At 44.9% G+C, this 13,184-nt stretch overlaps 5 protein-coding genes across 5 annotated transcripts; 4 read left to right on the top strand and 1 right to left on the bottom strand.

Annotated features, from left to right (window-relative positions):
• Window positions 1-1,086: 1,086 nt before the first annotated feature.
• Window positions 1,087-1,794, top strand: xanA (isonitrile hydratase-like protein xanA; the record flags this gene model as incomplete). The annotated part of the gene is made up of 1 exon (XM_056649862.1): window positions 1,087-1,794. The coding sequence occupies one exon, from the start codon at window positions 1,087-1,089 to the stop codon at window positions 1,792-1,794; it is 708 nt and encodes a 235-aa protein (XP_056496993.1).
• A 1,027-nt stretch (window positions 1,795-2,821) lies between these two features.
• xanB (isocyanide synthase xanB) lies at window positions 2,822-5,036 on the top strand (the record flags this gene model as incomplete). The annotated part of the gene is made up of 2 exons (XM_056649863.1): window positions 2,822-3,452; window positions 3,514-5,036. 2 exons carry the CDS (start codon window positions 2,822-2,824, stop codon window positions 5,034-5,036), a joined length of 2,154 nt encoding a protein of 717 aa, XP_056496994.1.
• Window positions 5,037-5,671: 635 nt separating this feature from the next.
• On the top strand, window positions 5,672-7,678 carry N7469_010959 (uncharacterized protein; the record flags this gene model as incomplete). The annotated part of the gene is made up of 7 exons (XM_056649864.1): window positions 5,672-5,702; window positions 5,773-5,845; window positions 5,900-6,226; window positions 6,320-6,415; window positions 6,490-6,711; window positions 6,764-7,041; window positions 7,104-7,678. The coding sequence occupies 7 exons, from the start codon at window positions 5,672-5,674 to the stop codon at window positions 7,676-7,678; spliced, it is 1,602 nt and encodes a 533-aa protein (XP_056496995.1).
• A 242-nt stretch (window positions 7,679-7,920) lies between these two features.
• xanC (transcription factor xanC) lies at window positions 7,921-8,986 on the bottom strand (the record flags this gene model as incomplete). Its single annotated transcript, XM_056649865.1, has 3 exons — window positions 7,921-8,243; window positions 8,314-8,820; window positions 8,875-8,986. 3 exons carry the CDS (start codon window positions 8,984-8,986, stop codon window positions 7,921-7,923), a joined length of 942 nt encoding a protein of 313 aa, XP_056496996.1.
• Window positions 8,987-12,342: 3,356 nt separating this feature from the next.
• N7469_010961 (DUF4149 domain-containing protein) lies at window positions 12,343-13,001 on the top strand (the record flags this gene model as incomplete). The annotated part of the gene is made up of 3 exons (XM_056649866.1): window positions 12,343-12,429; window positions 12,492-12,762; window positions 12,787-13,001. The coding sequence occupies 3 exons, from the start codon at window positions 12,343-12,345 to the stop codon at window positions 12,999-13,001; spliced, it is 573 nt and encodes a 190-aa protein (XP_056496997.1).
• Between the last annotated feature and the right edge of the window lie 183 nt (window positions 13,002-13,184).

Consider the following 13,184-nt stretch of genomic DNA (forward strand, 5'->3'; position numbering starts at 1 on the left):
ACGCCCCAACAGATTGTATATAGCATCGCGGCGAGGGAAAGCTATGTATTCCCAATTACTTCTATCCATATCTGTCCATTATTGGGAGGTTAATGAAGTATGAATGTATCCTATGATATCGCCATTGTATAGGTCGAGACGTTTCAAAATTTGAGCAATGTCCAGGGAGTAGTTTGAATTCCTATCGCTTCATGGTAGAAAGAATAATAGAATAGTAGATATAATGGTTATGAGCTCTCGTCGTAGGACGACTGTAAATTGGATGGCAGATGAAATAGTCCTTGATTTCAGTCAACAAGATCTAAATGCTACCACCAGCTGACAGCATTGTAATCTTGATGCTTTCTCCTTTCCATCTCGGCCACACTTGGCTATCAAGATCTCCTTTGTTTACTGAGTGCTACTCATCAGGAAACTAACTCAGCGGATTATCGCCCAAAGAACTATGTCGATAGCACTTCAATCTCCTCATAACGGCGGATGATTCTATAACGGGGTGCTATGAAGGGAATATCCACACCTGGGCAGACATGTTATCGAAAGACTTTTAGGGAACAGAGCACACCAATACTACTAGACACCTCAACATAGTACATGAAATATATAGCATAGTATGTCGAGATACACATGTCCATTTATACCTATAACGTAATGGGTACAACGATAATATTGAGCAGAGTTGGAGAGACGATCCGAAGACAGAACATGATTCAAAATTGTAAGATAGCTTATACCCTACTACTGGAAGGGACGATTCGCAATACATGTAATCGTAAATTTTTCGGGTTCCATGTTATTCAATAAGCACATGAGGAAGTTCCGGTGACACGACATCGGCCCATTACTTGCTGGAGTCAGCAACGTGTCTGATACCCGCCGTGGAGAGGACACTCTCATCTTTCCGCAAATCTATTCTCTTAGTGGAAGCAAACCTTGAAGACGTATAACTCATTGCCTTCAATCATTTTCCCATTGAATATCTGCGTTCTCGCTTGTTTCCCTTCCAAGGGGCTACATCGCTCGCATCTCTCGATGCCGCATTTCATCAAGTCAAGATAGAACTCGCTTATTGTAGTCAGCGAGATTATGACTCCTGCTGAGTCGAAACGATATTACAAAGTCGGGGTTCTCCTTTTCCAAGGAGTGGATATTCTCGACTTTACAGGTCCGATGGAAATTCTCTCCCATGTATCGCATAACTGCAACCCCGACCAGCCGGATCGAATGTTTATCATCGAGACGATTGCGCAAACGTCTATCATCCGCGCCGCAAGTGTCATGACCGTCAAAGCCGATAGGCTCCTCGACGAAGCACTGAATGAAATTTCAGAATACGACGTACTCTTGGTCCCAGGGGGGCCACCGTCGGTTATCCAGCCACTAGTTGAAGGAAATGCGCCGGAGGTCGATATAATCCGCAAATTTGCGGCGCTACCCTTGTCGGAACCTTCAAGGCCACGAGTTTTATTTTCCATTTGCACAGGTGCATTCCTACTTGGTGCGGCAGGTATTCTGTCAGGAATGACAGTGACGACTCATCATCGTGCGGTAGATGTTCTACGGGAAATATGTACACGGTTTGGTGACAAGCACGAAAGTCCTGCGAATGTCGTGCACAGACGCTATACAGATGGAGGTTATCTGAAGGGGGATACGGTACAGCTATTCACAGCTGGGGGAATTAGCTCAGGTCTTGACGCTACATTTCATGTCGTGCGTCAGCTTTCAAGCCCGGAAATGGCTGCATTTGTGTCGCGGGTCATGGAGTATGATTGGACTGAGCTAGAGAAGTAAAGCCAAGATGATATTGTTTCTGGATGCCTGTCATGATGCAGAGTTCCAAGATGTTTGACTTGAATATAAGATTTGTTATTTTGGAATCTCAATTTCTGCTTCGAATAGTGTTGAGACCAAACTGGAGTCCTATAAATTACTATGGAATAGGGTCGTTCTTACTAGCCCTATGTTCTTCACCACCTGTAGAGCCATCCCCAAGAGTTAACCCCAGAAAAGGGCCATCAGGACCCTAGATTTGACATCACCTCAGATGACCTAGAGTTACACTTGCGTCGGGATCGATATGTTGGGTAGGATCTCTTCTTAGTCTTTGTAAATACGAGGCGAGTTAGATTATCGAGCCGAGCCGGACCCAAGGAAGCTACAGCTATTCTTTTGACCCGCACTCAAGACGTCGTACGCGTCTGCAAATCTAGTCATCTCAACTTGGGAGGTGAAAATCATATCTGCGGGGGCTTTCTAGGAATATCCTTCTCCTCACGATTGCCACCAGTCTTATTGTGGATCATGCTGACGACTGCCAGACTGCATCTCTGCGCCTCATACATTTCTTTGATGCACTAATCAACGACTCAATTGATGTTATTCACCCACAGGGTTTCCCTCAACGGCTGTTTAGTATCACCGCCAGCGGTTTAATCGCTCTAGGCCCTGATGGTAGGAGAATAAACGGAGATCCACCGGCTCCGAGTTGTACAGAATCCATGGAATGGCTCTTTCCGGTTCAGTAGATTCAGCTTCACCCCATGTATCTGAGTCCGCATGGCTCGTTAGATACAGTCATCAGGCTGGATGAGCTTCGCTGTGGACACAGGGCAGGAAAGTTCCTACTAGCTGGAACAGTGCATGTCGGGTATATAGCGACATGAAGTTTGATTTTCAATCGAGTAACTGCGGAATATTTTTCAAAGCAAGATATCCCTAGAACCGGAAAGAATACATTTTGTCCAAAATAACTTGATCAGTTGCCATTTAAAGGAAGCAAGACACCAGTGTCACCTATTCAGATTCAATTTTGGTCGCCATGATCGCCCTCGCGCCCGGTGCGGAAAATGTTCCAGACCTACAAAGGTCCACCCTAAACGGAGTATACTATCCTTCAGATAATGCTGAGGCTAAGTCTTCTCAGCTGCTTTCCAAATCTATAGAGCTTGCGGGCCCCGCGCCATTTTCAGCAATTGACCAGACCGATGAGATCAATACCGAAGCTATGGCTGCCCTGGATACCCCCGATCTGACAATTACCGCAAACGGCGAAGCAACTACAGAAGATCACGAAAATGGCATCTACAACGGAGATCTTCTTTCTCATAACCTCAAGATTGATTCTAATGATTACAGAATGGCTGTCGATATCCTCAAGATTATTGAAACTTATGGAGTGGACTATGAGAAGAATGGCGGGTCATGGAAGGGGCTGGAGTCCTTTGTCCCCATAGTGATGGAACAGGTTAAGCGACAAGAACCAATTCGCATGATTTTGCCTGCGTTCCCATTCAAATCACCCAATGCAAGGGATAAGGTTCTAGGCACGATGCCCGATTTTGGTGAAGAATTAGCGCTGTCACATCTTAACGGACTTTGTGAAAATATCGGCACAGTTTACGAACCTGGAGCGGATGTTTACATTTCTTCCGATGGACTTGTGTATAATGGTAAGCCAAGAAAAGGTCAAAGTAGGAGCAATTCTCTGGTTCAAGCTGATCATGACCTCAGATATCTTGGGAGTACCCGATGAAACTGTTTGGGATTATGGTGAGGCCCTGCGGCAAATGGCCGTCGACAAGGGCCTCCATCATGTGAAATTTATTCGTCTGTTTGAACTTCTTGAGCATCCATGGTTCAAATCCAAAACAGCAGAGGATGCAAAGAGTTACTATTTGGCACATGCAGGCTGTCTTCGTCGAGAATTAATGTTTGTCTTCGGAGATCCGTCGTTTGATCCCGACGAGGCTATTAAGACTGACAACGACACTTGCTTAACTTATCGTGGCTACATCAAGTTCCTCACCAAGGATCTAGCGCACCAGGAAGCTACTTCAAATCTTTCTAAACGCGCTCGACAGGCGCAAGTCTCGCAGATCGCTCGTCAGATGATAGTTCGCGGTAAGATGTTTGCCGCTGCCATCAGAGCAAACAGGAAGGATTATGTTCGACTGTCTATTCACGAATCTGCCGGAGAGAGGAAATTATCGGTCTCCTTAATTCCACAAGGCCGCGGTTTACTTGGATTTACACCATGGCATGCCTCAGTTGCTATTGGGCTAGATGGTTCATATCGCACTGTCCACGCCGAGGATGTACGTGATACGCACGACCTTGTTTATAGGAATGGCCAACCATATTATTTCCGCGAAAAGTCCGATATATTCAACTGGTCCGAGGATGGGGTCTCTGTTAAGTTCGAACATTTATATCCCAGTGGATTGATCATACGACCTGCCGATATCGACAATGTTCACCCGCCTCCATCTATCAAAGATCTTCCTATGGCGAAGGTTCGCAAGATGTCCAACATCATGTCACCCGTGATTCTTCGTGGATTTGCAGAGACACTCGAAGAGGAGTTATATATTAAAGCTGCATCGGAGATGGGGACTATTCTTCCGTGGAACTTTGGCATCATTCAGAAAGTGCGTGATGCCGGACGCGCAGACAAAATGGGCAACAATGTCACTTCTAACGAGGCTATGCCGATGCACTTCGACGGAATGTTCAAGTTCGAAGAAATCGAGGACGCGGAGACAGGAGAGAAGAAAAAAGTTCAACGACCACCTGGCTATCAATTCTTCACCTGTCCTGCGACTGCACCCAAGGGAAGTGGTTATACTTTGTTTGCAAGCTCGCGACTCTTCTTCCGATATCTACCTCTTCCCTGGACCTCCGAGCGCCTTCAAAAGATTACCTGGGCTATGGACAATGATGGTTTCTGGGATGCAAAGTTAAAGAATCTTCCATTAACAGTGACGCACCCAATTTCGGGATTGCCCTGTCTACGTTGGCATCAGCCTTGGGATTCAACTAAAACGAAGTTCTCCACTTGCGATGTTACGATTGAGAATGAACATCCAAGTTTGGTGAAGATTATTGACAGAGTTTTATATGATCCTCGAGTATGTCTCTATTTTGAATGGGAAAAGGGTGATCTGCTGGTTAGTGATAACACAGCCATGCTGCACACCCGAACGGGGTATAAAACCAACTGCGATCGTGAACTCTGGCGGATTCACTTTGACTAGAGTATGGAGTCAATCAAGCTGCTCTGAATCATGCTCTTGAGCTTCTGAAGTTTTCATTGTGTTGTTTATTTATCTTTCCAATGAGTTGATTTGTCTTTGTCAAAGTGGCCATGTTCGAAGTAGAATAATTGGAAGGATATCTTTGCTAACTCCACAAGGTACTCTTCGTATCATTCCATCTCTTGTCCATTCCTGAAGATCCCGTGCCCAATAACCATAGGGGGAGTATAAGATAGAATCTGGGGATGATGCATCGTAGTATCAGTATTGAATCAAGCTGAACAATTTTTATAGAGCTTGCCATAAAGCTTACCGGATAATATTTTTAATGTTCTATTATGTTTTGCTGAAATATCATTTTCCTGACTTCACTCTTTTTCAATCTTCTGGAATGACGGACCAATGATAGTTGTGTATGCTAAGGATAAGGCCCCGCCTCCGTGTCCGAGATATCCGAATCCTCCATTCGACACCGACAAGCCTCTGGGATAGGCCATCGAATCGAACCTGACCAGGTGGAGGATATACTCCCATAATTATTAGTCACGGTATCATGAGTGATGCATACCCTAGCGGCCGTTCTGCTTCGGCCCATGCCTGTCTAGCTTGTCGGCGATCCAAAGTGCGCTGCAACTATGACCCGGCTGGTCAACCCCCTTGCCAACGGTAAGATTGGGATTCCATTACATTCATTCTCTGAGTCGTATTTGAAGAATAACCAAAATTCAAAACCTAGTTGCATTCGCCTTAATAAAGAATGTATCCCACAAGAAGTTCGACGACGCAGAAGTCCACTGCCCCGGACGTAGGTCAATCTATCAGAAGCTTGACGCAACTAAACTACTTGCTAACAGAATCTCTAGTCGCTTCGATAAATTAGAAAAGCGCATTGACTCTTTGATAAGCAATATATCACAAAGGCAGAACGAGGACATGCTGCCCACGCAGACACCCCCACGAGATATGGCTATACCAAGCTCTGCAGCCAAGGAGGAGTTTGAAAATACTCATTCCAATACTAGATATCAGCAATTCGAAAATGCGGTTCCGGATCCGCCAATCTCTCTTCCTGCAGAGTCTATGATCCCCGGAGAGAATGTTTGGCCACAAGCTGAGGCGGCGGAAGCGCTATGCTATCTTTTTCGAAACGAAATGAGCATGTTCTTTCCTTTCGTCACGCCTCCGAAGGGGTCAGTGGCGGTTCTTCAAAGCAATCATCCCTGTCTGTTGAAGGCCATGATTCTGGCGGCATCGTATCAGAATCGGTCTCTACAACTTCGTAGAGGTGCAGCTCTGACTGAAGAGCTCGCGAAACGATTACTGATAGACGGCGAGAAAAGTCGTGATATCTTGCAAGCACTCTTGCTCACTATTGCCTGGTAAAGACCATCACCAGCTAGCACAGAGTTAATGGGGACATAGGAGAGCTAACGATATAAATTTATGCAAATAGGTATCATGGCCATCTAAAAGCAAACCCTCAGATGACAAACCTCATCCACCTTACGCTTGCTGTGCTTGCCGACCTCGGATTTGATAAACCGGCTCATCCAAATGATCGCCGCACAGTTATATTTGACGGGTCAAGATCCAGCTACGGATTTGCAGAGGAAGGCAACTCCATGGATAATGAAGACCGCAGAACTTTATTGGGCTGCTTTTATGTAACTTCAGTGTCTGTTATCCAACAGCTATATGTTAGATGAGCATTGCTAATTTTGTTACAGAGCTTCTGCGGTATTTCGACGAGTTGATGCAATACCGTACAGTCGACATCTCAATCAGGCGCTAGAAATTCTGGCCGAAGCCAGAGAACACCCGGCGGATGAACTGCTCGTTCATCATGTCCGTTTACAAAGTCTGGTAGAGCAAATCGCTCAAGTGGCACCTTTTGATGATCCACAAGGACCTCATAGCTCGTGGGCGCCGATCACCATGCATATACGATATCTAGACCAGCAACTCACAGGACTCACACAATCAGCGACTAAACTCAATGGAAATCGTGAGAAAAGTCTTCTTTGATTTTGCTGTTTTGACGGAATGCAATAGCTAATGATGCCTTAGATGTGTGGCTTATCCACATTCATGCTGCTCGAATCTTCCTTTACGAAGCCGGACTTTATGATTCTCTATGGCAGAACGCGAATACAGGTGCTCGGCAACAACGCTTAGACACAATGTGGAAATGTCTCGCTTCAACAAAAGCTTTGTTTGAGGTATTTCTGTCTATGCCAGACCATACGATTTTCACTGCCTCATACGCACTCTGGGGCCATTTGGCATATGCACTGCTTATTGCCTCTCGATTGTGCCTTTCCAAGGTTGAAGGTTGGGATGTGGATTTGGTCAGGACTGAACTTGACTTTTCCCAAATCCTTGAAATGGTGACACAGAAGACTGATCAAGGGAATGCATTTGCCCGAACTCATTGGTTAAGGGATAGTGCCTCGGATGAGATGATGGATCGGGTCAAAATGAAAACGAGGCGAGTTCAGACTTGGTTCAATCAATATTTCCCTCGCATACTGTCCCAAAATGGTCCTATAGTTGGCATGGGGCCTGATCCTAGTTTTCTTCTGGGCATTGATGATATGTTCTGGGAGGAGTTGATAATAGGGTTTCAACCAGGCGGTTTATAGTTCTGTCCCGCATCCTTGAAATAACAATGATAATAATAATGGTAATGATATGTGCAGCATGAAAGTGAAGACCTATGAGGAATATCGTGAAAGTTCTTTCAAATCATTCAGTTTCTTATTACTTGACCAATGAGTCCTCTAGGCTGTTCAAAGATGTACTCACCATCCGCTTTCTATAATCGTTCATATTCAAGCTTGCCACGATTTCATTCGTTCTAAATGAACTATGCCCTGAAGGATTTTCATCGATTACTTGAAAAGCTTCCCATTGATGGGCTAGAGATTTTATGCAAAGGGCAACCCGTTGAAAGAGACGCATGAGCTGCCCATCGAGAAAGCCCTTGGACGCCATTGGGCGCTATACTGGTCGACTGAGCTTGGCACATGCATGCTACATTTCGAAGTGCAGGCGGTGACGGTGAGAGTACTTCTAGACCGTTGCCTCCTAGAATTGAAGAAGATAATGCCGGATATGTTGAAGCAGATTCTGACGGTACAAGCACGATGATCTTCGCTTGTGGTGACATACTACTCATTGCTTGCAACACCTGAGGAAGTGCGGACACTTGGATTCCAAACATATGTTAGCATCTTCAATCTACGCATGTTTGGTATAGGACTTTCCAAGGTCTCACCTGTTGCAGCGTAATACAATGGTTGAGTTATTGGACTTCCTGGATTCAGAGCTGTAGGCATCAAGCACGGACTTGAATAGGACTCGGGGCTCAAATCTATGTCATGAAAGTCTCCCATTGGCAATTGAATTCCAGTCGATATACTTTGTTCCGAGGTATAGCACATCGTCTCATTCAGGAACCCTCTGGAATCGGCGGTATAAGGTAAGTCTCCAGTAAGCCATCCGGATGACTGGGCAAGATTCAAATCGCTAGACCACGCAGGAATTTGTGCCATATTGTATGTTGAATTAAAAGGAGTAGATGGCTCTGTTGTTATCGGTGAGGTGTCGCGGGAGTTAACTTCTATGTCGTTACTTGTAGGAGGTTGATGAACTGTATGGCGAGGAGATGGAAGGGGAGAAGGGCAATATGGTTGATCCCAGCCATTCAGACCAGCTGCTGCTCGAAGTTCATTTGCGATTACACGTTCTTGTAGTTTGGCGATTCTATCTCTAATCTTTCGGCCTATTTCTTCTTAGCTTCTCTGGTCAGTCTTCTAACCTCGGTCGTGAAACATACGATGATTCCTTTGAGATAGCCTGTTCTGGAGTCTTCGTCTCTCTAAAGGATCCTGTTTTTGACTGGTTGTCTCGTCACTAGCCGGGGATTTTGATGATTGTTCGGCTTTCATTACGCACTTCGTGTTGATAGCGGATACTATATTGACAGAGTTCTCGAGGTTGAGAGAGGAAGCAAATAATATTCTAGCTTGATATTATTAAGATTCAGAGGTATGCAGCGGTAGATCGGCAGAGTATGCATATGGTCATTATATCAGTCTTTATACAGGACGGCCTTCCATGCACATCCACGAGGGAGAGACAGAGAAAGGAAGATTGCCGACTCGAGTCAATCTCACCGTGACACGCACCTGTGCGACAGCACCAAGGAATTTAGTAGTCTGGCCACCAAGCAATTGGTAGAAACTCGAGATCAAGGCTTTCAGCCGCGTGATGCCTCGGGTCCATGCTGCTTTAGGCTCTCAGCTGGCTCACCCTGGTGCAAATAGGGTTCTTGTCTCGTTCATCGAACTCTCTGATTTGTTTCGTTATGAAGCTCAGCCTGTTCCATGGATGCGTTCATATCTGTGGGTTCGTTTCCTGATAATCCAGTCATTGGAAATATAGCGTGCCCTGGATGCAATCGGCTACCAACGGTCTGGGATGTGGCGTGGCACACAAGAGGTTGAAATCTTGGGCATGGCGTGAGAAGTCTACAATCTGGATTTTCTTTTCTAGATGCACCCAGGATCAGTGATACTGTGTCACCTTAATAGCCAAGGGTTGTTCTTTTCGGAGTCAAGGTTATTTAGGAGAGATTCCTACAATAAGCCGGTTCCCCGTCATACTACATTACGCACGGCCGGAGATGGCCGAACCCCTACATTGAAATTTGTCGAATTTTGTTCATGGTTTAGATGAAATTGGTTAAAAAGTAAAGTTTTTGCTCGCCAAAGAGTCAAAGATGGGCTCACGTGTGTAATTGGGAGATTCCCGGAGGCATTGGGTGTTTTGGTATATCATGATCCATCATGATATACCTTCCTACAATAAGTCGGTTTTTGCCATGTTAAAGGAAGTAAAAGCCATCTCCTAAAGCTTTGCCAATTATCAAAGTCACTCCGCTTCTCTGATATCCTAATGGCAACTGGATATCTGTTAGCGCGGGTCCACGTTACCCATGTCTAGAGTTTCTATGGTGCATATTGTTCATGGGGACCCAGACCGCTGAATGTTGGCGGAACCTTGTCGATGCCATGTGGACGTCTTTTAGAGCATCTTGATTCGTTCCGAGTATATGCATGTGAGATCCCACAGCGACAGCTGCGACAGAAGATGGCGGAGGATCCGGTTTCATCCAAATGTGGCCCAGAGAAGAGAGACAGATACTTTGTACGACCAACCCTCCGGCTAATGGTGAGGGGGTATTTTGGGGTTACGACAGCTGCAAGTTCCATTTCTCCTTTGTTTTGTTGGATTGCCATCAATAGCATTGTATTTGAAGTCTTCATATATTAAGACTGGGTTTTAATGTGTTACAGTGCTGGCTGCATGTCATTGTTACGAACAAACCCTGTTATATCATGGTGGCCTGTGACTAGATAGTTGCTATTCTATAAAAGTGTACAGCCCCATCAGAATCTTGATATTACCTTACCTGTTGAGCGTTTGGCGTAACTTAGTCCTTAGCATTGCCATCCTAGAGTGTCTCCAAATGGCTCCCATTGCAGGTTCAAGACATGAGACGTGTAACCTCAATTGTTTGTTGACCCTTTTCGAATATCTTCAATAGCATCTTCTTGGGTGATCACCTTTTCGATTCCAAATATTTGCCCCTTGACAATATCAATTGTCCCCGCTTTATCAGCCACAAAACATGGACTTGTCGCACAGTGTAGTACCCATTTGCCGCAAATCTCCTCCTCGATCTCGCAATGAGTACGTCTGGGATGGCTTTAAGTTGTCGAGAGTACATAGGAGAGGTCCCAATAGCATAATTGCAGATTGAACCCAATTACCTGTATGAAATATTCAAAAAAAAAGAGCGTCACTAGTCTTTCTCGAAATATAAATAATCATCAAGGGACTTTATCCTAGCATGAGAATTGGTCTCGTTGATGGTAGAGCATTAATTGGCTCGACTATTCGCCGCAAGTATATCAAACTACCTTCATTAAGTGAGGAGGATGTCCAAAGTAGCCGCGGATAGCGGATACAGGGGCGTAAATCTCACCTCGCAGGCATACTCGGCCGAAGGGATTCGAAGGAAGCAATTGATGGGATCATCTTTACTATAGCTTTAATAATCAAGAATTTCTGTGGACCTAATTCGAAAGTCCCTCTGGAGGAGAGCAGTCCTGAGCTTTCACTGCTTGTATGCATATTAGGGATATGAGCTGTCTCTCCATACATTATCATGTAGATCGACGGGATTCTCATGTATATTCTAAACAGAGCACTGTGGGAGGGGTAGTGAACAAGTGCAATAATTTACCGAGTTAATGGCCTATTTCTATTGAAAATCGTGTGATCTTTTGCAATCATCCGGATATACTAACTGGACGAGGAAGAATAGAAGAGTACTGCTTGTGATAGTATCACAGAAAAATCCATGATGGCAGTAGCTTAGGACTAGTTAGTGATTTGGTTTCCACAATACCCGGCTCACCTATAGTCTGAATAACCAGTCAATGTTTCCCCAGGATTATTTTCTCGAGTATATTGAGAAGTGCTCTGCAAAAGGTTCAACGTGCAATTAGGGCACGGCTGGCATAAGCCCACCAGCTTGCATGAGCCAATCACAATACAAAGAACGAGAGAATCTCTTCAAGAAGAATAGCATCGAACCACCGACCCTTGTTGATACTACCAGCCCTTATTTCCAATTCCACATTATGTCTCGACTACATAGTATATCATCTAAGGGATGTAAATTCCGCTAAAAAGTTCACTACTCCTATATATGGTTACCTCATTATACACTGTTGTAGTTGTAGCTTCGTGTTGATATCTATTCCTAGTAATTCTATATGAGTACGGATAAAGATGAAAGAAACAGAAATTAGACCCAATGATAACACAAATCATGACCAGATAACCACTTCCAACTATACGACCCATCAGCGAGTTCAAGGTGTACAACAATATCGTCAGCCGCCAAGTCAAGCATCACGCAGGCAGCCATTTTCATCGGCCTGAAATCGTTCCAGGGTTCTTCCACGTCTGTGCAACTTCACCTCTTCAACGTTTCTTCCAATCCAAGGCCTGCATTGAATCTCCCCTTGCACTCGTCACTCCATTCCAAGATCATTCAAACGGATTTCTCTCTTACTTCCTTCTCACTTGTCCCTCTCTCGACTTGTTTACTTGACCAGGATATACCCTCGCTTTACATCCTGCTGGAACAAGACACTCGTCCTGTGTGAGTGAATACTACCCAGTTCACTTCTAGGTCTGAGTAGTCTGAACAAATAATATCCTCCTCGTCATGGTCGGTCTACTTCAGACGGTGGGACATCTCCTACCTTACCATCTTTTCTCTTATGGTGCTCTGCTAGGCACAGAGCTTTTTCAGGTACTTCATCCACAACCATCATGAAACAAAGATCCACTCTCATACTAACCAAGTAAAAACAGACCTTCGTCAATACAAAGCTATGCTTCAAATACCTGCCCATGCGCGAGTTTCTCGTCTTGCAAAAACGTGTTTTCCCCATCTATTTCGCTTCGCAGGTTGGCTTGGTCGTACTGACAGCCGCGACTCATCCGCCCTATAGTATTTTCTCGCTGGTGGCGGATACTTCTAGTACAGTATCCTTGGCTGTGGTCTTGGTTACTGGGTTGTTAAATTGGGCTGTGTATGGACCGCGGACTACGACGGCTTCTTTTGTTCGGAGAGCTGTTCATGGTGAGTATACTTCCTGATGCGAAGCTATCAGTTCTGCCCCGTGGGTTCTTTCAGCTAATGATGGGGTCGAAGCCCATGATAAGCAGGAGAATGGAGTCGAAGATCAAGAGAAAGTCAATCGAGCGAATAAGACGTTCAAATTCAACCATGCCATGTCCATCCATCTGAATGCCATTGCCCTCACTGCGACGGTGTGGTATGGCATTTCACTATCATCCCACATTCTGAGTGGATTGTAGTCACAATTCGATAGCCCAGACTAAAGAGGAAATAAAGAGACTTTTGCTTCTGCTAGTTGCCTGAAGAAATACAAGATTTTTGTTGAAAGTTTTGTTAAAATATAGTTCACTAATCAACTCCATCGTCACCATTCCTAAACCCACATCGACATGAAACTTTTAAGGAGTAAAGCGATCCCGTAT

This window comes from Penicillium citrinum (assembly GCF_028827155.1).
Source record: "Penicillium citrinum strain IBT 23319 chromosome Unknown utg000009l:1.0-4274883.0:1.0-4276374.0, whole genome shotgun sequence".
NCBI lineage: Eukaryota > Fungi > Ascomycota > Eurotiomycetes > Eurotiales > Aspergillaceae > Penicillium > Penicillium citrinum.